The sequence below is a fragment of the Oryctolagus cuniculus genome, chromosome 8 (genome assembly GCF_051225735.1).
Source record: "Oryctolagus cuniculus isolate XC-2025 breed Fujian yellow rabbit chromosome 8, ASM5122573v1, whole genome shotgun sequence".
NCBI classification, from domain to species: domain Eukaryota; kingdom Metazoa; phylum Chordata; class Mammalia; order Lagomorpha; family Leporidae; genus Oryctolagus; species Oryctolagus cuniculus.
The window spans coordinates 104,108,029-104,132,878 of record NC_142874.1 but is presented as its reverse complement, the minus strand read 5'-3'; the positions used below and the strand labels follow the sequence as shown (position 1 = coordinate 104,132,878).

The following is a 24,850-nucleotide window of genomic DNA, read 5'->3' as shown; positions in this document are numbered from 1 at the left end:
ACCCACTCTTGGCTGTTTGTAATGAGCCTTTGGGGAGTGAATTAGCAGATTGTACATCTCTCGCTCTCTCCCTCTCTCTCTGAGTGCTTTTCACACAAATAAAACAGAAGAATAAAAACTTATTATTTTTATGTTGTTGTTTTTTTTTTTTTTTTTTTTTTGACAGGCAGAGTGGACAGTGAGAGATAGAGACAGAGAGAAAGGTTTTCCTTTGCTGTTGGTTCACCCTCCAATGGCCACCACGGCCAGTGCACTGTGGCCTGCGCACCGCGCTGATCCAATGACAGGAGCCGGGTACTTTTCCTGGTCTCCCATGGGGTGCAGGGCCCAAGTACTTGGGCCATCCTCCACTGCACTCCCTGATCACAGCAGAGAGCTGGCCTGGAAGAGGGGCAACCGGAACAGAATCCGGCGCCCCGACCGGGACTAGAACCCCGTGTGCCGGCGCCACAAGGCGGAGGATTAGCCTAGTGAGTCACGGCGCCAGCCTATTTTTATGTAATCTTAAAAACTATATTAATATATTTAATTTAAACTCTTAGGAAATGAAAGTTTTGAATTGAACAAAAACTGTTTTTAAGATATTTATGTACTTTATTTTTTAATTTAGAAATTTTCTGAAAGCTGTACTTTTGAATTTTTCTATCACATTGATTTTAATATGTGTTCATTCTAGAAACTGAAACATTTTAGATAATCCTATGACTATAATACTTCTGGAATGCCAGTGTTATATAGCATTTTAATACTGTTGATGTTTATTTTTAAAGAGAAACCATTTTAATGAAGTTTTAGGAGGATTTACTATCAGTGGTTCACTGTTAGTGATTGCTTTTGGAGGATTTGTTTAAAATATTTCCAAAAATAATATTTATGTATCAATCCGTAGGACATAAACCCACTGTGGATTTTATGAATAATAACCTATGTATTTATAAAGCTGCAAACTAGTGAATTATTCCCTAAGAATATTAATATTGTAATTCCCTTAAATCTCATTTCAACATAACAACATTGAACAGTTCAGGTACTCAAAGTCAATTTAGAATCCCCTATTTCAAAGTCATCAGTTTTCAATTGAATTAATTAATTCCTGGAAGGTAAGTTACTTGTTCACTACTGTAAGAACTTCCTGGGAATCTATGCTTCTATTGAAAGTAATATGTTCTTGAAACAGGAAAAAGTGAAAACATTTAGGTGTTTGGATTCAATTACTCCATTTGACTCAATTTAAGTAAATGGGTTAGGGCGACTAAATATTAACTTATGAAGATCTGAACATACATATAAAATGTAAACTTTTGTGTGACTTTATTAGTTTTTTTAATTAATTTATTCAAAGGAGTTATAGCAAAGGAGGGAGAGACAGGGGGAGGAGAGAGCTCTTCCATCTGCTGGTTCACTCTCCAAATGGCTGCAATGACCAGGGCTGAGCCAAGCCAAAGCCAGGAGCTTCATCGGGGTCTCCATGTGAGTGCAGAGGCCAAGCACTCCTCTGCTGCTTTCCTAGGCTGTCAGTTGGGAGGGAGATGGATTGGAAGTGAAGCAGCTGGGTCTTAAACCTGTGCCCATAGGATGCCAACGCTGCAGATGGCAGTTTTACCCGCTGTGCCACAGTGCTGGCCCAACTCTATTAGTTTTACCAGGTTGTGAGCATTGGTTGCTGGGGAATGAAAGGTATGTCTGACTATGGCTAAAAAAAAAAAAAAAAGGTCCTATGTGAAGGCTCTCCGCGAATGCGACCCCAGTAGAAACGAGGGAATGTCAAAGAAGGATGTACTTTTCCCTGAAGGGAGGAGAGAACTTCCACTTTGCCTCTGGGCCCTGCCTAAACACTGATGGAGACTATGGTCACAGAAGGCTTCCAAAGTCCTGGCAACTCATGGCAAGAGCCTGGAGAGATTTCATGCATCAGAGTGTAATTGTTAAATTAACAACAAAAGTCACTGTGCACTTACTCCCCATTCAGGACCTCTGTTCTAAATGGGTCTTGCTGTGAGATTTAACTGTAAAATTTAACTGTAAAATTTGTTCTCAAACAGTTTTTTAGATTTTGTGTTTGTGTGTGTGTGTGTGTGCAAATAGTTGAAATCTTTACTTTGTATAGCCGTGGTCTTCTGTGTATAAAGTTAATTGAAAATGAATCTTAATGGACAATGGGAATGGCAAAGGGAGAGGGAGGAGGAATTGGAGAGGGAGTGGAGGTAGGAGGGCAGATACGGTGGGAAGAATTGTCGTATTCCTAAAGATGCACTCATGAAATTTATACTCATTAAATAAAAGGTATCTAAAAAGGAAAGAAAGAGAGGAAAGATATATCTGTGAAAACATGTCTGCTACCAACAGTTATCCTTACATCATAGCTACTAGCAACCCTTCATGAATTTGCTGTGTATTTCTACAAAATTCATTACTTCCTGGCTGTTTAATTCTCTATACATGTAAATAATAACTTAAAACAAAGCCATGAACTTGGTTATTTTTCATTTAATCTTCATTGCTTGTTTTCACATGTGACTATGAGAGCTTAATGTATTTTGCTGGTTTGAGTTAAGGTTAAACAATAATTCTTTTTTAGCAGTCCCCAAAGAATCCCCTGTACAAGTGCTTGGGAAGATTTGGCTAGTTCTTATAGAACAGTAATCTTTTCTAAAGATTTCATGTTTCCCTACCATAGGCAAATTTTAGGTTTACTTCTTTCCCTCAAGGTTCAGTAGTATTGTCTATATAATAAACTGACAATAGATAACAAGAAGGACACACAAACTTTATCATATGTCTGTGGCTTTGGAGTGTGAGACTCAAAGAGGAGGACAAAGGCTGACCCTTAGGTGGAGCTTAAAACATAAAGGCTTAGGTTTCTAGGCCAAAGGAAGATGGCACAGACTGTGGAAGGTGGGGGCAGAGGTGCAGAGCAAACAAGGGTTATATGTTATGCAGCTGAGGTCCTCCAGGTAACAGCAGCTGGTAGTGTCTGTGAGCTGTCAGGCCCACAGTCCCTTCTTCCTATGGGAAAATCTGTTTGGGGGTGAAGGGGATGATAGCAGTTAGAAAGGTTGGTGGCTGCACTGGTGTTACTTCACTAGTGTAGGTCGAGGTACACTTCTTTTAAAAAAAGGACAGCTTTTCAGAATCACTCCTGGGTCTGCAGAAGTTCACAGTTTCTCTGATTACCCAACTCAAATATGCCAAAGAAATGTATTTACATTGGGATCCTCTCCCACAATATTTTCTAGGACATACTATCAGAATCAGCAAATTAAGCACTAAATTATGCATATAGAAACGAATGAGGGGCTGGCGCTGTGGTGCAGCGGGTTAATGCCCTGGCCTGAAGCGCTGGCATCTCATATGGGCGCCGGTTCTAGTCCTGTCTGCTCCTCTTCGATCCAGCTCTCTGCCATGGCCTGGGATAGCAGTGGAAGATGGCCCAAGTCCTTGGGCCCCTGCACCTACATGGGAGACCGGAAGAAGCTCCTGGCTTCAGATCGGCGCAGCTCTGGCTGTCACAGCCATCTGGGAAGTGAACCACTGGATGGAAGACCTCTCTCTCTGTCTCTACCTCTCTCTGTAACTCTGACTTTCAAATTAATAAAAATAAATCTTTTGAAAAGAAACGTATGAAAATAATTAGCTTTTTAAAACTTTTATTTAATAAATATAAATTTCCAAAGTACAACTTTTGGATTACAGTTGCTTTTTCCCCCCATAACCTCCCTCCCACCCGCAACCATCTCATCTCCCACTTCCTCTCCCATCCCATTCACATCAAGATTCATTTTCAATTATCTTTATATACAGAAGTTCAATTTAGTGTATACTAAGTAAAGATTTCAACAGTTTATACCCACACAGAAACACAAAGTATAAAGTACTGTTCGAGTACTAGTTATACTGAAAATTCACATAGTACAACACATTAAGGACAGAGATCCTACATGGGGAGTAAGTGCACAGTGACTCCTGTTGTTGATTTAACAATTGACACTCATGTTTATGACGTCAGTAATCACCGAGGCTCTTGTCATGAACTGCCAAGGCTATGGAAGCCTCTTGAAAGTAATTAGCTTTAACTATAGTAATAAACTTTAGGTATTTTGTATTGGAAAAAAGTAAAAAGCAAATTGTTTTAAATAAATATATTATAAATAAATAAGGCACTTTAAGTATGATCAATTGGGTGACTATTGAAAAATGAGATTAGTAATTTAAGTTTTTCTATTACCAAGAGAAATTTTCTATACTTTCCAATATTTATAATTTTTATATTTTTATATACAATGAATCAGTTATTTAACTTATAATACTGTTCATTTTTTCTCAGGAGATATGGTCTGATTTTAATTTTCACAAATATGGTATACTCGGTTTTGCTTTGCAAAAGGCTTTTACCAGAGAAAAGAAAAATACTGTAGAAATCTTGTACATTATGGATGATTCTTGTACTTGTTTGCCTTCTTGCTAAAGCAATCAATACTAGACAGAAATTGTTCTTTACAGATCATTATAGATCATGTTTCAGTGACCTGAATGTCAGAATATATGAGACTACAAGTCACCATTAATAAAATTTCCTTGGAGAGATAACTGTTGCTGTGCATTTTGTTTGAGATAGGAAATGAAATCCACAGAAAACATTAATTATAATGAAATCTATTAAAAATCCACCACAGTGAGTAAGTTTAGAACTTGGGCAATAAACTGGCATCTTGTAACCGTTTGTCAGGAGACTTGAAACTGATGTTCGTATACAGTGTACTCTGATTTCTAATGCACAGGGCAAGAATTTTTAAGAAGTAAATTCAGAATATCCCAGCATGTACCATAAACACACTAGTTCTTATGATGAGGGAGATTGTTAAATAAATGATGAGTGTGTCTTAAATAATCAATGCCAATTTAACCTATTTCACCTTCCACTATCTGCCCAGGCTTAGTTTATTGAAATATCGAAGAATAATTTCTTAGGTGTCACTTGTATTATTAAAACAGGGTAGAAGATGAATAGATGTAGTCAAGTAGCAATGTTGCCCAGTACAAGATTACATTAAGAGGCAGGGAAGATTTTCTGATTACATCAACTATATAACTAGATGCTTTAATCTGGCACATATGCCGTCTATAAATATTTTATAGCTTGAAACACTGCAAATGACAGTTTGATTAAAATATATGAGAGTGACTAGCCAAATATTGCAGTGAAGATCTTACATTCTGACAGTGAGAAAATTCAGGTACTTTCATTACTTTGATTTTTTTTAAGAGATTTATTTTTTATTTGAAAGGGACAGAGTTACAGAAAAGAGGAGAGACAGAGAGACCTTCCATCTGCTGGTTCATTCCCCAAATGGCTATAATGGACAGGGCTGGTTCAGGCTTTAGCCAGGAGCTTCTTCCAGGTCTCCCATGTGGGTGCGGGGGCCCAAGCACCTGGGCCATCTTTCACTGCTTTCCCAGATGCGTTAGCAGGGAGCTGGATCAGAAGTGGAACAGCCAGGTCTGGAACTGGTGCCCATATGGGATACAGGCAGAGGCTTAAATTGCTATGCCACAAAAGTGGCCCCTTATTTGACATTGTAAAGGGAAGCTTTTTTCATTACTTTTTAGTTTTTATATAATGTAGATTCTATTAAAATATTGCTGATTGACTTTTTCCCATATTAGAACATTGATTTTTTGTTTATAATAAATAAGTTTGCTATGAATTAAATTGACATGATTTCTAGAGCATTGTTAACAGTGTTTCTTTTCTTTCATATATGAGCTTCCCTCTTTAATCCCTCATAAATTCCAATATGTCCCATCACTTTTAGTCTCACATGCTTGCTACCTAATTTATATTCTCTCAAGAGACTTTTCAGTAGTGCTCGGCTTTGTATACTTTTAAAAACTTTTCTTTATAAGTAGTTGATATATAAAAATGATACATAATTATGGATTACTACATTATGTTTCCGTACATGCATACTGTTACCAGTTGCAGAGGGGAGCGCAGTTCCCAGAGCAAGTTTCATGGGTTCTTTTCCTCAGCTAAGTGTAGAAATAAAGAGCCGGGAAACAATTTGCACAGAAGCACAAAAACTTCTATTTGATTGGCAAGCAACCCAAAAACGTCTGGTCCCAGAGGAGACCAGGCAGAGTGCCAGAGTGGGACACTGGCTTTGAGGAGGTGTCCTGGGTCTTTAAGGTATTACTCTCTGTTCATTCCAGTGGGGATGCCCATTGCATGGGAGTTTCACATAGGTATGTTGATTGGCTTGGGGCTCATGGAGATAGCAGGGTCTCTTGGAGACAGCATGATTCTGCTTAGGGGCTTGGCCCCCTCCTCTGCTAGCTCTGTGTGGAAGATTGCAAATTACCTGAAGGCGTGATTTAAAACTGTACAGTGGAAGGAGCTGTAGTGGGGGAGATGCCAGCCAGTCTGCAAACAAGCTTTCCAGCCACAGCTAGCAGCCTGCTTGTGGAGGACAGTCTGTCCACAGCTGAGGGCTCCACAGACCCCCAGCCAATCAGGGTAGATATATTTACTCTTTCAACTGTGCAATATTTCTTTTCTTTTCTTTTCTTTTCTTTCTTTTTTTTTTTTTTTGACACGCAGAGTTAGACAGTGAGAGAGACAGAGAGAGAGTTATAGACAGTGAGACAGAGACTGAGAGAAAGGTCTTCCTTCCATTGGTTCACTCCCCTAATGGCCGCCACGGCCGGCACTGCACCGATCCAAAGCCAGGAGCCGGGTGCTTCCTCCCAGTTTCCCATGCGGGTGCAGGGATCCACGCACTTGGGCCATCCTCCACTGCCCTTCTGGGCCATAGCAGAGAGCTGGACTGGAAGAGGAGCAACCGGGACTAGAACCCAGGGTGCCGGCACCGCAGGTGGAGGATTAGCCAAGTGAGCCACGGTGCTGGCCTGTGCAATATTTCTTTAGAGTGAAAGCTTCCAAAATTCATATCTATTTTTTGAGACAAGTATACAGTGAATAAACATTATCTTTGTTTACCTTACTGACCATAGTACCTGAGAGCTCCTTCTTCTTTCTAGCTATAAGTTAGAACCCATCAGTCAAACTTAGGAGTAAACTTTCTTTTGATTATGCCTGAACCTGACTCTGAATATTCACTACGTCTCAAAATTTGTCTCAGAGGCAAATGAACTATAAGAGGATCCTTCTTTCATTAGCATATATTTAACTCTTAGATTTAATAAGAAGTACTTGTTAGTCTTGAACTTACAGTATATTAAGTATTTTGAGTTATCAGATATTTCATCAAATATCAAATTATTAATTAATGATAGTCCAATTACAGTTTTCACTTGGCCATTTGAAACTGACAGTTTTTATATCACACATATTTTGTCCCAATTTTATATATATATGTGTATATATATATATATATGGCCTAAGTCAGTGTGGTAATTGATGCCTGTACCACTGTGTGTTTTTCAGATATTGTGACGTGATGTCCAAATAGCAAGATTTGCTTTCTAAATAATGTTTTCTACTTTTATGCTTGGGAAATAATATTATTATTTTCTTTATTATGTATATGTTGAAAAACTTCTTAAAACTCTTACCTGTATATTTCAAAATCTCTAGTTTTCTTAGATTTAATTTTGGAGGTGTTACTAATAGCATTAATGCACAAGGAATTCTAAAAAAAGGTGAGGAAATAGTTCATCATAGCTTATTCATGTAAGAATGATTCATTTTTACTGTAATTGCTTTATTAGCTGTTAGAACAATGGAGCTTTTGGTATTATGCTACAATATTATGTCAGCCTATGGATTAAGCCCCATTCTAAAAACCGATTAACCTCAATTGGGCTGTCTCATTATACTGCCAAATAACTATAGTTTGCTAAAACTTTGTTTTAGTTCCTTTCATAGTTATCATCTTTGTTAAATTCTGTTCTTCTGATCATGTATGAATTACACCTAGTATTTATTAGAAAAATGTGTTTCTCCTCACGTTTTATTTATTTATATTTACTTATTTCAAGGACCTCTGTTTGCAAAATTTAAAAATCAGCTTTAAATACTGAGTTACATATTCCAGGTTTGTTTGGGGGGGGCTATAATTTGTGCTATTATATGAAAGCTAGCTTTTAGGCAAGATCATTGATTAAAAACAGAGGAAGATAATCATCCCCCACAGATGCTCCTTAACACTGAATGGAGGAGTTCTCCGGTGGTGCATTCTGAGGACATCACTTTGGAAACCATGCATTCATTCAATAAATATTATCATGTTTCCCCTAGGAGCCAGATGCATTTATAGGCGCTTAGGATACATGCTTTAACCCCAAAATGAATATTCTTAAAAGGAGCTTGTTGTGGGTGAGGGCATACTGAAAATAAACAGTGAGGCCAGTGTTGTGGCACAGCTGGTAAAACTCACTACTGCCATGCCAGCATCCCATATGGGTGCCCATTCATGTCCCAGCTGCTTTACTTCCAGTTCAGCTCCATGCTAGTGACCTTGGAAAGACAGAGGAAGATGCCTAAGTGTTTGGACCCTTGTCACCCATGAGGGAGACCTGGATGGAGTTCCAGGCTCCTAGCTTCAACCTGGTCCAGCCTTGGCCATTGCGGTCATTTCGGGAGTGAACCAGTAGATGGAAGACCTCTCTCTCTTTGTCACTTCTTTCTTTTCTGTAGCCCTGACTTTTGAATAAATATTTTTTTAAAAAAAAAGAAAATAAACTGTGTGCATAGTAAGTAAGCAAAGAATGTAATGTATTAGAAGGTGCTAAGTACATTACAAAAAAAAAAAAACAGGGAAAAGATAATTGTGAATGTATGAAATGGGAGTTCCCATTACTATTAGAAATTATAAACAGTGATCTGGGTAGTTCTCAGGTTGAATTATAAGATTTGAGACTTAAAGGAGTGAAGTGAAAAATACAGAATTTTAAAAATCTCTGCAATGTACTCTTTAAAAATCTCTTGAAGACCACTCAGTGTGAAAGAAATCTCCTTAGCATTTTTATCTTTGCTATATTCTTGAAACATATATGTACTGTGGGGAGCAACCCGGACTAGACTGAGTTACTGGAATTAAGACTTATTCTATGCATCTGCTCTCCCACAATGTGGCGCTGGGAGAGAAGTAAACAGCTTCCGCACAGCTGCCTCCAGTTCAACCAATTAACTGTAGGACTTGCTCCTGATTGGAGAGCAGCGTGCTCGGCGTGTGGGCAGCCGAGTTGGGATTGGCGGAGGAGGACTATAAAGGAGGAGAGAGACGGCATGCACCAGGAACATCTATGGGGAACATCTAAGGGAACCCGTGCAGCCCCCGAGAAAGCCGGCCGGCGGTGTGCCGCTCCCCTGCGGAAGTGGGGAATGTGGCCAGGGGGAACTGCCCTTCCACGGAGGTGGAAGGGATAGTAGCCAACCCGGGAAGAACCAGCAGCAAACCCGGGGAGGGCCGAGTAGACGAAAGAACAGCGCAGGGTTCTGTGTCGTTCCTCCACGAAGACGGGGAGCGACATGTACCTTGAAATAGATGTATATCTTGAAATAGATATATAGATGTAGATACCTTTGTCATAGTTATAAGTCAGCATTTGTGTATTCATACATAGGATAATTGGAGAATGTACTTTATATCATAGGTACAAAAATTATTTTATTTGCTATATAGTTCTTATAGAAGCTAGGATTAGATATAAATATTTTTATGTGCACATAAAATTAATGGAAGTATTTATGATGTGATTATATTAGTTATACAATTATAGTAATCAAATTATACAATTTTAACTTAATATAATCAAATAAGATGTTATAATATATAAATGGTTGTTTGAATTTTAATGTGATTCAGCTATATTTATACAACTAAGTAGCTGGGCATGTTTTTGTCCTATTTTTATTTTTTTAAGGTTTATTTTATTTATTCAAAAGGCAGAGTTACAGACAAAAGAGAGACAGAGCAAGAGGTCTTCCATTCCCTGCTTCACTTCCCAAATGGCCACAATGGCCAGGGATGGGCCAAACCCAAGAAAGGAGCCAAGAGATTCTTCCAGGTCTCCCATATAGGTGCAGGGGCTCAAGCATCTGGGCTGTCTTCTGCTGCTTTCCAGACACATTAGCATGGAGCTGGATAGAATATGGAGCAGTTGGGACTTGAACTGGCGCCCACATAGAATGCCAGCCTCATAGGCAGCACCTTTACATGCTATGTCACAATGCTGGCTCCATCCTATTTTTATAATTATTACATATATTGTTTCTTTTAAAGTAGTAATTTCTAGAAACAGCAAAGTTTCAATAGGCAGAAATTATAAAACCATGTATGTTTTAAAACAATAGTACAATTTTTGCCATAACATAAATATAGAACTTTATTTTTCATGTTATACCAGTTGACAGCCTTTTTTATTATGTTCTGGTCTACAAGCCTATCAAATTTAATTAATTAAATTTACTTAATTGTTCCTTTTAGTTTGATGGTGAGGTCTGCTATTCCCTTTGACAGCACTACTTGTATTTGATTTAGAAGCACAAAAGGGGATCAAGAGCTTTAGCCCTGATAGTGGTCTTTGTCAAAATGTTTTTCAGCCACTTTTCTCATGCTTTGGCTCTTGAGAATACCTAGCTTATAATTTTTGCCAGTAAAAGAACTAATATTGATTTTAGGGGAAAAAAAGACTTCCAAATGTTTAATATCATTTCCAAATAAAGAGTAGGAATTTTCAGAATAGTATAATAGAAAGTTTCCTAAAAGTGAGCCACATATATCGTGAACCTCATACTCATGCTCTGTAAAGTAAGGATACCAGGAAATTAAACTCTTTTGTGATACCATGGTGTTAAGATGGTAATTCGAATTTTCAATTTATAAAGTCGAATGGCCATAGAGAAAATTTATACCAAAAAGTATAATTCGCATTTTGGAATCCTGAAAAGTCAAAGTTCTGTACTTATCAGAATTACTTCAGATTCATCATTATGTTATGAACTTTGTGAATAAAAATAGATTTCTAGATTTACTTGAATGGAATCCATCAAAGTAGAAGAGAATTCGTTAAAGATTCAATCAGAAAAATACTTTCCATAGCTTGAGCATTTTCTTGCATTGGGAAAGTAGAAGTTTGAATGGTGATAAAGTATTAATTTTCTAAGCCTAAGAACTAATTAGAAATATCTCTTACACAATTAGAAATATCTTTTTTTCAAATTTTGGATTACAAAGTATACTTAATGTTCCAAAAATGCTGGTTGGAAGTCTTCAAACTGATGCAGAATTTCTATAAACCCTTATTGAGTTTTAAAGGATGAACTTTTCTTTGTGACAGGAACATCAATAATTTGACTTATTATAGTGACATGAAATATGGAACTAAAAGAAATTTATGTATTTGATCAAAATGCAAAAGAATTTATTTAACTTTATGAATATTTTTTCTATACTTGAAAGTTTTCTGTACCTTATTTTTTCAAACATTAAACACTGACTCATAAATGTTACATAAACACAAACATATATTTGTATTTTTTGGCATTTTAAATATAATAAATATTATCTTACTATAATATTGATGAATACTCTTTCAAAATTTATATTTTCGATCACATGAACATTTAAGCATTTTTTGTAGTTTATTTCCTATTAAAGAACAATGCTGTAACATGGCACAACCCGTATAGATGAAAATTTTGAAAAATTTAACAAAATTATATGATTCTATTATATGTTCAACATTGCTACCCAGAACATACACTTCCATCCATCAAACAATAGTCTCATAAGATTTCCTGTATGCCCGTTTTTGTGATAATGATTAAAACAGCACAATATTCAATAATGAGCAGTTGTTAGATAATGGCTGATTCATGTAATGGAGAGGTGTCTAGCCAAAAAAATGAAAGGAATACATCAACATTGTGATCTGGGGAAATCTCTATAGACTGTACCAGTAAATGAAAGCAGTTGTGAAGTTGTCATATAGCATTCATTTGTAACATACACACTCACAGAAATTGTAAAAAAGGAAATAAAAATGTTTGCGGCCGGCGCCTCGGCTCAATAGGCTAATCCTCCGCCTGCGGCGCCAGCACACTGGGTTCTAGTCCCGGTCGGGGCATCGGAATCTGTCCCGGTTGCCCCTCTTCCAGGCCAGCTCTCTGCTGTGGCCCGGGAGTGCAGTGGAGGATGGCCCAAGTGCTTGGGTTCTGCATCCGCATGGGACACCAGGAGAAGCACCTGGCTCCCAGCTTCGGATCAACACGGTGCACCGGCTGCAGGGTGCTGGCCGCGGCAGCCGTTGGAGGGTGAACCAATGGCAAAGGAAGACCTTTCTCTCTGTCTCTCTCACTGTTCACGCTGCCTGTCAAAAAAAAAAAAAAAAAATGTTTGCCTATAAGGGGAAGCAAAAGAGCCATATAGAATAGCATGGAAGAAATGAGATTTCTTTGGATATATATATATATATATATATATATATATATATATATATATTTGACAGGCAGTATTAGAGAGGGAGAGACAGAGATCGGTCTTCCTTTTCCCACTGTTTCACCCCCCAAGTGGCCACTATGGCTGGCGTGTTGCCGCCGGCGCGCTGCACTAATCCGAAGCCAGGAGCCAGGTGCTTCCTCCTGGTCTCCCATGCGGGTGCCCAAGCACTTGGGCCATCCTCCACTGCCCTCCTGGGCCAGAGCAGAGAGCTGGACTGGAAGAGGAGCAGCTGGGACAGAATCCAGTGCCCCAACCAGGACTAGAACCTGGAGTACCAGGGCCACAGGCGGAGGATTAGCCTGTTGAGCTGCAGCGCCGGCCTTGGATATATTTTAAAATATATACTTCTTAGAAAAAAAAATAAAATCACTGTGTATAAAAATTGGCATCATAACTGCAGAGAAAAATAAAAATTTTAAAAGGTGATTTGGAACTCACTGCTCTGGTTGTACACATCCTTTGCATCCTATGTCTAAACACAGAAAACTGCAAAAACAATTTAAAACTTCATTCAGTAATAAGAGTATATTACTACTGTTACAGTAGTTTTGGAGGTACACATATATAAGCTACAACATTCCAATTCCCCAGTTTATTTCATGATGAGAGAAAAAAGTGTGAAAATTAAAAAATCAAGGAAAGAACATTGTATTGTTATATTATAGTGGAAAATATCAGTGTGCAGTCCTAATTTACTGAAGAGTGTTTCCTAACTCCTCCCACAGAAAAGTTGAAAGCAAAAGCCAGTAACTGTGAACTTGAAACTATTGAAGCTTATAGACCTAACTTTCCATCAGTCTAGAAGTAGAGGTAGATGAATAAGTCAAGCAATAGCATGAGTCATACAGATTACAATTCTGCAGTGTATCTGGCATGAAACCCTTAACAAAAGAAGAGGCTATGAAAAAAATGAGGAGCTCTGCTTAAGGAGACTAAAGAGAAAGAACAATTATATATATTAGTGAGAAATGAGAGACAAGAGAGAGACACAAAAAGCAGCCATGACAACTGTTAATAACTAAATCTCTGTAAGGATTTTGCAAGTGTCAATGGTGTCATCTTTCTGTTTTCTCTGTGCTTAGAAATGTTTTGATTAAAGGAAATGAATTCTCTATTTACAAAAATTTTTTTTCCGAAGGATTTAAATGACATTACATGCTGATGTAGTATATAATCCAGGATGAAATCTGAGATTGAGACATTGACAGACATTTAAGGAATTTGAATAAACATTGTTAAAGTTAGATAACAGGAAAACTTACTGACATAGACAGTAAAAAAGAAAAAAAGTTACAGTAACAGAAAAAAGTAGACTGTGTGAGCACATTTTGTTCAAAAAGGACTGTGTGGAAATGAACAAAGATCGTGCATTGGTGGGAATTTGGCATTTTATTTATTTGTGCTTCTCATTTTCAATGAACATATATACCTTTATAATAGTAAGTATAATTTCAATGTAGAAATACATTTACAAAGCAAACTCGTGATTACTATAATATGAACTTATTTATACAATGTCTTTCATTTCTATTGAAGACTTAATTTATACAAATAGTAATTAGAGATTTTTAGAAAGCAAAATATAATTGACACTTTTCTTCTAAATTATAATTATTAAAAATAAATGTTCAATATTGGAGCTTTATTCTTTCTTCTTTAACAGTACATTGGATGATTATAATGTAAAACCCAAGAAAATTATTTTATAACTGATTTTCTTAATTTATAATATCCCATAGTGATTAATCATCAAAATAACCCTTTCTTTCAAGTTGGTGTTGGCACTACAAGATAGTCACAGGAAGCCATTTATCCTCGTTAGTTGAATGTTAATATTTCTTTGTAGCCTTTGCCATGTTCTACAAGCTAAAAATGACCCAAAAGTGTGGAAGGTTTTTGTCATCTTTGTATGCTTCAAAACTAGAATATCAAATGTTTATGGAAGTATTTATGTTAGCATAATATATATATTTATTGACATTTGTGTCTCTACATATTCAACCTAAACTATTTTATCATTATTATAATAACTTTTTAATAGAATATTAAAATGTGGATCAAATTAGAGTTTTAATAAATATGTAAAAATTAGAACCCTTGAAATATAGGAAAAGAAAGTACCAGATTTATAAAATACATAATGTATTTTAATTTAATCTTTTCTTTCAACATTTGTCTGATTAGCATTTGCAGGTATCTTAGTGTTTATTAGCCTTAATGACTTTGTAGACTTTTTTAAACAAATGAATGCATTTGAGTGGCCCATACATTTGTGCATCTATGTGTAATAGTCCTGAGTGACTTTCCTCACAAGGCATTTCACTCATTTATGTGCTCACCTAAAAATTTAAGATAACATTAATATTTTAACACTGAACACCAGACATAGAAATTCCCTGTTTACATAAGCTCATAGTCTAGTAGATCAAGATAGATAATCAATTAGAAATTGAAGAAAGAAGAGAATTTCACACAACAATAAGGGCTACATGTCCCTGATAACTCTTCTAGGCACAACATCTGCCCTTCATCTGGTTTCTCCTAATCTCATCTTGCAACTTATTTTCCTCATGGCCCTTAAGGAGAGAACGATCCAACATGGAAAGAAGGCCACACAGCAGACTCATAGAATGACAAATGCCTTAAACAGCACTCTGGCCTTACGGTCAGCCCTTTAGGCATTCAGATATGGCTAAAAAGCCATGAGAGCAATTCAGGCTTAGAAAGGCAAGACACTGTGACAAAAAATGACCTTAATGAAAGATCTCTGTGAGTGAGATTCTGGTGGAAAGAAGGGGCCATCAAAGAAGGAGGTATCTTTCTCTGAAGGGAGGAGAAAACCTCCACTTTGACTATGACCCTGTCTAAATCAGATCGGAGTTGGCGAACTCAAAAGGCTTCCATAGCCTTGGCAACTCAAGACAAGAGCCTAGGGTGATTACTGATGCCATAAACAAGAGTGTCACTTGTTAAATCAACAACAGGAGTCACTGTGCACTTGCTCCCCATGTAGGACCTCTGCCCTTAATGTGTTGTAATATGAATATTAATGGTAAAACTAGTCTTCAAACAGTACTTTACACTTTGTGTGTCTGTGTGGGTGCAAACTGTTAAAATCTTTACTTAGTATAGAGTTGATCTTCTATATATAAAGATAATTAAAAATGAATCTTAATGAAGAATGAGATGGGAGAGGGAGTAAGAAGTGAGACGGTTTAGGGATGGGAGGGCGAATATCGGAGGAAGAACCGCATAATCCCAAAATTATACTTATAAAATTTATATTTATTAAATAAAATATTTCTATATATATAAAAAGTTACCGGGGGGCTGGTGCTGTGGCTGCAGTGCCCGCATCCCATATGGGTGCCGGTTCAAATATTGGCTTCACTTCTGATCCATCTCGCTGCTAATGCACCTGGGAAAACAATGGAAGATGGTCCAACTACTTGGACACTTGCACCCATGTGGGAGACCCAGAAGAAGCTCCTGGCTCCTAACTTCAGCTTAACCCAGCCCCACCCATTGTGTCCACTTGGGGAATGAACCAGCTGATGGAACGTCTCTCTTCTTCTCTGTCTCCCCTCTTTATTTCTGCCTTTAAAATAAATTAAATAGGCCGGCGCCGCGGCTCACTAGGCTAATCCTCCGCCTAGCGGCGCCGGCACACCGGGGTCTAGTCCCGGTCGGGGCGCCGGATTCTGTCCCGGTTGCCCCTCTTCCAGGCCAGCTCTCTGCTGTGGCCAGGGAGTGCAGTGGAGGATGGCCCAAGTGCTTGGGCCCTGCACCCCATGGGAGACCAGGAAAAGCACCTGGTTCCTGGCTCCTGCCACCGGATCAGCGCGGTGCGCCGGACGCAGCGCGCTGGCCGCGGCGGCCATAGGAGGGTGAACCAACGGCAAAGGAAGACCTTTCTCTCTGTCTCTCTCTCACTGTCCACTCTGCCTGTAAAAAAAAAAAAAAAAATTTTAAATAATTTTTTTTTTTAAAGTCTAATTCCAAATAACTTCACGTGGCTAATCCTCCACCTGCGGCACCGACATCCGGGTTCTAGTCGTGGTTGGGGCACTGGATTCTGTCCCAGTTGCTCCTCTTCCAGGCCAGCTCTCTGCTGTGGCCCGGGAAGGCAGTGGAGGATGGCCCAAGTACTTGGGCCCCTGCACCCGCACAGGAGACCGGGAGAAAACACCCAGCTCCTGGCTTCGGATCGGTGCAGTGTGCCGGCCACAGCGCACCGGCCGTAGTGGCCACTTGGGGGTTGAACCAACAGAAGGAAGACCTTTCTCTCTCTCTCTCTCTCTCTCTCTCTCACTGTCTAACTCTGTCTGACAAAAAATAAAATAAAATAAAATAAAATAAAGGTTAGCAGGGAAGACCTTTCCCAGAATGTTCACTGAACCAGAACAAGTGTTTTGAAAGGGAAAATATTACCTTGAGCAGTCACTTTGCAACCGTGTTAGGTGTTTTAGTGCTTCCTCACATTGGTTTTGATCTTACTGGAAGACTGTGAAGTGCATAATCTAATCAGTCTATAGAGTATCACAGGTAAAACAAAACATCGGCTCACAGTTTCCATTGTTGCATTTTTTACTTAATAAAGCACACACACACAGAGCACTGAATGGCTCACTAAAGCAGATCAAATCAAGTCCACATTCATGGGGCCAGCGTTGTGGCATAGCAAGTAAAGCCACCATCCGCAGCACAGGTATCCCATATGGGGCCCAGTCTGAGACCTGGCTGCTCCACTTCTGATCCAGCTCTCTGCTGATGTGCCTGAGAAAGCAGCAGATGAGAGCCCAAGTCCTTGGAGCCTTGCACCCATGTGGGGGTCTCAGAATAAGCTCCTAACACCTGGTTTGGGATAGACCCAGCTCTGGCCATTGTAGCCATTTGGGGAGTGAACAAGTAGATGGAGGATCTCTCTTTCTCCCTCTCCCTTCTTCTCTCTCCCACCTCTGCCTCTCTCTAACTCTATCTTTCAAATAAATCAATCATTTTTTTAAAAAAAAGAAAAAATCCATGGCCAGGAAAATTGTACCCTCCCCTCCTTATTCATTTTTAGCTCCTGCTGGTCTCAGCCAAAGCCCTTTTATTCCATCTAGACTGGTAGTCCTTGAGTAATCATAGTAGGTGTTATTTTATGTATTTTAACATCTGGAATGACCTTCTGCCACTACTTAACTGTCCTTCTGGTTAAGTTGCAATTCGTTTTCATCTTTTCTCCTAAATCGGGAGTGATTTCTTTTTCCATGGTGTACCTTTACCTGGCAGTCACAGTGCTCTGTATCATTACCACCAGTTCTCTCTATTGACATAGGTGTCCATTTATACCCTAGTATTGAGCTATAACCTGCCATTTGCCACTATGACTCATCTTCTGTATTCTGTTTTATATCTCCAACTAAAGTTTGACATTCCTTTGGAGGAAGTGAAATACTGCTTGGATAGTACATTGCTTTTTATACCTTCTGGGTATATGAAATGCGGTGCTTTTTTTTAATGGTGAATTATTTAGAAATGTTTGAATTTCCTGACACTTAAATTGTGAAAAAATTTGAACTATTAAATAATAATTGTTGCATAGTGACAAAAGTTTGTTGGAACTTTGTAGTTAAGACTTTCAATTGTGACTGGTTTACAAAAATATCAGAAGGGAGCCTGAAGAAACTTGCCTATTGCTCAATTATTTAATTTACTTTGTTTGTCACTTGATTAATCCATAAAGAAGAGTTGATAAGACTGTTATTTCTGTAACTACATACAAAACCAAGGAAATAATAAAATTTGGTAGTTAATCTTCTCTTTTATCTTGTTTGTATGTAAAGAATTTTTAACTGGAAGTTGGAGAGTAAGTATTACTAATATTAATACACAATAAATGTTAATAGCAGTTACTGACAGAAAACTGTAACTGGAAAAGTTTTATGTTAGTCTGTGTTCTTTTATTTAGGTGTGTAAACATTTCACTTTATTAATTTATGTCATTCATTTATTTCTTTTTGTTTTCTTTTTAAGGCCCTGTGGAATCCTACATGCACTGAAGGTTTTTTTAAATCAGTACATATTTCAACCTAGGATAAATAATTATTTGACCATAAGAAATGTATCACTAATGTGTGACATGTTAAATATTTCATGAAAATCAATTTTTGCATCATTAAATATGTCAACTGTTTTCAGAATACGTAATACTAAAATATTTTCCAAATACTTCACACTGTTTACATATGTAAACAATTACATACAATATCGATGAATGAAGATCCAACGGAAATAATTGTTTTTCTTAATTGTACTTTTAAAACAAAATAGACTTTTATTTAAAATTATATCAAGTATTCTAAAATGTAATATTCCACTTGGCAGTTAATATTTTATGTTCAACTTCCTCATGCATATCATTTGTCTGTTCGTTGTGGTTTTCATTTTTTTCATCACATTTTCTGTGCATATTAGATAAGTTTGAACATAACACCTCTGGTTTCTTCCACCCTAGTGTGACAATGCCTTCTGAAGAGCTCGCTGCTACCTGTAAAGTGTTTTTCTCCTTGTATTACTAAAACACGAAAATATTGTGTCTTCAAATGGAATAAACTATGAAGAGTTTTACTCTAACTGAAGAAAGTAAAAACCCGTTTATATTCCTATTTAGCTGAAAGTTTATTACTCCTGAGTGGTGATCTGCTATGGAAGGAAGCTTTTGGAATGTGTCATAAAAGGAGGCCCTATCCTGGACTTGATGCTGCTCTCTAATTTCTGTGTTCTGTTTACTTCCTTTCTGGGTAGCTCACTTGAATTAGCAAACAGGCAAGTGACTATCAGACACTCCTGAATGCTGTGGTTTGGTCTACCCAAAAGAAAGGTTCAATGTCATCAGTAGGGTGAGGGCAACAGCACAACCCTAGCGCTATGGAGAAGAACAGCTTTATTGAGTTTTCTGTATTTCATAGACAACAAAATAATTGTGGTTAATTGTGGTGAGACTCAGAAATCTGCTATAAACTTAATTAAATTATTTAAATCACTATGTAGCATTAAATATGAATAAAAAATGCTGGGTGGAAACTGTGGTATTGAATAAAGTTATAAATATATTTATTTACACAAAGCATCGTATGTGCCCTCTTTTATTTTGCCACTTAAAAGAACCATTTTATGATAACACAAAGACACTGTTTGTTTCTCTGAAATTTTTCTGGGGTGTATTTTTGTTCTCCATCTCTTCTTTTGATTGTCTTTATTTTTGTGATCTTTAAAAATAAATAATCTGAAATTCCTTTCCCTTGAATAAGGCACTCCCCTGGTAAATGTATTTATCAATTAGGATGGTCAATATTATTCAAAAAAGCAAGAATTTAATTAAAGATATTTTGACTAGGCTTCAAGGACAAAAATCTTAGTAGCATGTGAAGTAAGTAAACAGCTATTTTTCTTCAAAAGCAACGAAGCAGAAACTGTCAATGCAGAAAAAACAACTGACTACCTCAAAATGTACACCATCTTTTTTTTTTTTTTTTGAAGATTTATTTATTTGAAAGGCAGAGTTACAGAGAGGCAAAGGCAGAGAGAGATCTTCCATCTGCTGGTTCATTCTCCAAATGTCCGAAACAGCTAGAGCTAAGCTGATCTGGAGCCAGGAGCTTCTTCCTGCCCCCTACCCCAGTGCAGGGGCCCAAGCACTTGGGGCAACTTCTGCTGCTTTCTCAGGCCACAGCAGAGAGCTGGATTGGAAGTGGAGCAGCTGAGACTCGAACTGGCTCCCATATGGGATGCCTGCACTGCAGGCAGTGGCTTTACCCGCTATGCCACAGCACTGGCCCCAAAAGGTACACACTAAAGATTACGCTTTAACACCAGAAAACCATTTCAGTATTGTTTCATCAAAATCCCTTTTCTCTATCCATTTTTCCCCTCCCTCCCTATCTGCCTACTTCTTTCTGAAGTCTTTTGTCTTTTATTAGGAAATCAATACTGAATATACATCAGTGAATGTGATTGCAGGTCAGTAATTCTAATTTGAAGGAGAATCTTTTCACACTTTCTCACACTGTTTATTATATAGTTTGTCCATTTCACTTTTCTGAGTATTTGATTACTAAAAGTGAGTTCAAAATAAGAATCAATGGAGTGTTGTTACTGTTGAGAACCACTCGAAGTATTGTACTATATTCCAGATATAATAAAACTAAAGTTGATACTTATTTCCTGGAGGGAGATAGGTGGCATCAGACTGTACCTGAGGGTTTTAGTAGTGCAGCATCTGTATTTATTGATCAAAGGAAACATTATAATATGCTATTATGCGTGCAGCCTTGTCCAAAATGCTCTCTCATTCACTACTCCGAGGAAAAGATTGGACAAAGTTTATTATTTTTCTTTTTCAAAGAAGAAACCGAGAATTTGGAGAGACCAGTGATTTTATCATGTTTGTTTGACTTTTCTAACATGAGACAAAAATATAAATTGGGCTTGGGTGTTCCAGGTCAAAAGTCAGGGTTTTCTTTTGCTTTCAGAACTAAAAATGCTAGTGGGTTACACAATTGCAAAACTCAGTACAAGATATACATGGCATACATATGCAAATACATAGGTAACTACAGATTGTTGAAACATCATTTAACTGATTTTTTTTGAAATATTCATAATGAGTCAGGGATATAATAATTGTAATGATTAATTTTTGTTATGTGAATACTACCCACTATGCCAGACTTTGATATATAATGTATGAGTTAATGAAATTTTTTATAGTAGTGATTTTTTTTAAAGATTCATTTATTTATTTGAAAGTCAGAGCTACACAGAGAGAGGAGAGGGGGAGGCGGGGGGGGTCTTCCAACCAATGGTTCACTCCCCAGATGGCTGCAACTGCTGGAGCTGTGCCGATCCGGAGCCAGGAGCTTCTTCCCGGTCTCCCACATGGTTCCAGGGATCTTGCTCTGCTTTCCCGGGCCATAGCAGAGAGCTGGACAGGAAGTGGATCAGCCAGGTCTCGAACCGCAGCCCATATGGGATGCTGGCGTTTTAGGCCAGGGCGTTAACCCACTGCACCACAGTGCCCGCCCCTATAATAGTGAATTTTTTATTCAGATATAGAGAAGTGTTTGGAAGGAAAGTCAAGGAGTTTTCTGCTAGGTTTTTAAAAAACTTAACATTTTATCTCTATTTGAAAATTTAATTTGTCACACCTTGAATTATATGCATGTTATATTTTTTGACCACATTTTAAAATGTAGGTATTTGTTCTCTGTTAGATATGACATATAGCTAACCTTTTAGGAGGTTTTTTTTTTTTTTAAGATTTATTTATTTATTTTAAAGGTAGAGTTAGAGAGATCTTCCATCTGCTGGTTCACTCCCCAGATGGTCACAACAACCAGATCTGGGCCAATCCGAAGCCAGGAGCCAGGAGCTTCTTCTGGGTCTCCGACTTGAGTGCAGTGATTCAAGTACTTGAGCTGTCCTCTTCTGCCTTCCCAGGCCCGTTAGCAGGGAGTTGGATCAGAAGTACAGCAATGGGGACTTGAACCAGCACCCTTATGGGATGCCAGCGCAACAAGTGGCAGCTTTACCCTGTGCAACACAGCGCCAGCCCCTAAAAGATTTTTTTTAAAGATTCATTTATTTGTTTGAAAGGCAGAGTTAGAGGCAAGGGCAGAGAGAGAGAGAGAAGTCTTTCAACTGTTTATTCACTCCCTAGATGGCCTCAAAGGCCGGAGTTGTGCCGATCTGAAACCAGGAGCCAGGAGCTTCTTCCAGTTCTCTCCTGTGGGTTCAGAGGCCCCAAGGACTTGGGCCATCTTCTGCTTTCGCAGGCTGTTGCAGTGAGCTGGACCAGATGTGGATCAGCTGGGTTTCGAACTGGTGCCCATATGGGATGCTGGCACTGCAGGGGATGGCCTTACCCACTATGCTACAGTGCTAGGCCCAGCCTTAAAAGATTTTTAAAGGAAGATTCTAAAGTATTTTATTAAATACATATATGCATCCTTCCTAAATATTTCAAAATTGTGTCATTTTTCTTAGTTCCAAAAATATATTAAATATGTGTCTATGAAAAAATGTTTTTCCCTTTTCATATTTAACTTGAGACTAGAATCAGGACTAATCAAATTTTAAAATGAGATACTTCTGTTGTATTTTGTGCTTATGTCTCTATGTAGGACTTCTCAAATAGAGTTTTTTTCCCACATTGGTGGCAGGGGCCCAAACACTTTGTCTATCTGCTGTTGCTTTTTGCAAGGCATTAGCAGGGGGCTGGATAGTAAATGGAGCTATTGGGGTAAAAACTGGTGCCCATATGGAATGGCAGCATCGCAGGCAGGGGCCTTACCTATCATGCCACAATGCTGACCCCTGCAATTTGATTCTGATGGAGAAAAATAATAATTGTAGCAGGAATAAAATAGCTGCTATATTTTAAGATTTAGGTACTAAGTTCCCATTTAAAAAAAATATGACTCAAAAGAAAAGGAAGTATATATTTCCTTGCTGATATTTTGAAGAATGACCAGCACCTTAAACGTTGATGAACAATGTGGAAGGTTTATATATGGATTTTGAACACAGTGGCCTAGGGGAATGAATAAATGCCACACCTTCTCAGTCTGGCTCTGTGTAGAGCATTCTTAATAAGGCTGGTGAGATTTCAAACCAGCGAAGTAATTTCTGTGTACTGTTTTCACCAAGAGTAAGAATAAACAAAGATCAAGTACTTTGTTGGGTAATAAGCATGCTAACGGATTTTAATATTGCTTACCTAATATTTCAAATCCATATGTTTCTTTAGAAGATACTGTGTTAGTATAGGTGAATGATTTATATTCCTAGCATAATTTTTGTATACACTTCATATTTTTGGAGACCTCTGTCTACAAATAGGTTGTAACCACATGAATTTCAAGAACAGAATATTGAAAATTAAAGACTAGTCTCTTGGAAACAAGCTTATTCATTTCAGTCATGTACATGAAACGAGTAAAACTATATATGCATAAACATATACTATTGTCTTCCCATAGATTTGTTAACAGAACATAAGCTTTAGAAGACAAATTATTTTTACAATTGATTTTAAACATGAGAATCACATAGTGGAATGCAATGTATATGTTGTAAATGTATTGTTGAGTTTTAATGAAATGGAATACTTATTATGTGATGAGCTAGCACAAAGGATCGGATGGTCAAATCAAACAGACACAAAGGAGAGATCTTAGCTACTATCAAACATCACCAGTCACTTCAAAGGGACCGACAGGTAAGAAGTTCAGGTGAAGCAGAGACAGGTTTGACTTCCTGAGGCTGGCTCTCCAGGACCTTTCATTCTGGCTGGGCATCCACTCTCTGATCTATGGTAATAGATCTATGATAACAGATCAGATCTCCAAGTGAGGCTTTGTGGGATTAGCTCACACAACAGAGAGAAACTTCTTTTTCTATCACATCAATGGGACATTTTCCACAGATTTCATCCTCTTAAGTCCGTGGATTCTAAATTCATTTAGTCAAATCAGTTCATAACGTGGGACATAACATTAAAATTTCCATAGGTAAGAACTCTTCATCTTTGAAAAATTATTAATCTGAAGGTTCAGTTTTCTTGTTGACTTAGTGATCATGGGAAGTTACTTCCCTTCTTTACTTTTTGGAAAATCACTTGTTCTAACTCCTTCCTTTCCTTCCTGCCATTCACTCAGACACTGATTCTCCATCAAAACAGGATGATGAACCTGGTGTGCTGGGTTCTTCAATTCTACTTATTTGTAAAGAAAATAGAAGATGTGTGTGTTTGAATGTTTCAAAACAGTTCAGAGCGAGAGGAGATGGCTTTGCTTGATGATTGTCTTTTGGTTCCCTTCTATTTTTCACTTAAAAGAACTTTTAGGAATTGCAGTTTTTGAACAATAATAATTTAGTGATTCAATTGGGAAAATAAAACAAAGAGCCAGATATGTAAATATGTATATTATATTTAAACGTATGAATTTAAAAAACTTTACCCACTTGCTATGAATGCAAAATTACTGCTATTGGAGCAATAATCCACTCAGCTAATTAGAATGAGTACCTTACTCTTTTATTATTTTTCCTTCTATCAATTTACCATTTATCTTCTTTTATATTCTAGTGGATGTAAATGTCTTATCTCAAAACATAAAAGATATACTTTTATTTTGTGAATTATAAAATGCTTATTTTATATTTCATTTTCTTCATTATAATTATCAAAAGTACGGTAGGACAATTCCCGTAAGAAATGCTGAATCCAGTATTTGCAGCCTGATTTCTCCGTTCTGTGGTGTCACCACCAGACTGTGTTATTTCTGCTCTCTGGTCTCCGTACTTTTACTCACGCCAGTTCCCTAAATTATAGAGCTATT

The 24,850-nt window shown here is 37.7% G+C and overlaps 1 protein-coding gene across 5 annotated transcripts in view; it reads left to right on the top strand.

Moving 5' to 3' along the window:
- Nucleotides 1–24,850, top strand: part of CCSER1 (coiled-coil serine rich protein 1) — a 1,433,531-nt gene that overhangs the window by 767,033 nt on the left and 641,648 nt on the right. The window contains exon 10 of one of the 5 annotated variants that reach the window (XM_051819562.3): nucleotides 18,483–19,575. The exons of 3 other annotated variants lie outside the window; for them this stretch is intronic. In XM_051819562.3, coding sequence (XP_051675522.2) covers nucleotides 18,483–18,542 — 60 coding nt within the window. In that variant the 3' untranslated portion in view covers nucleotides 18,543–19,575. Of the gene's footprint in view, nucleotides 1–3,393; nucleotides 3,661–18,482; nucleotides 19,576–24,850 lie in introns of those variants that run through there. One more of the 5 variants, XM_089302624.1, reaches the window with a different exon arrangement.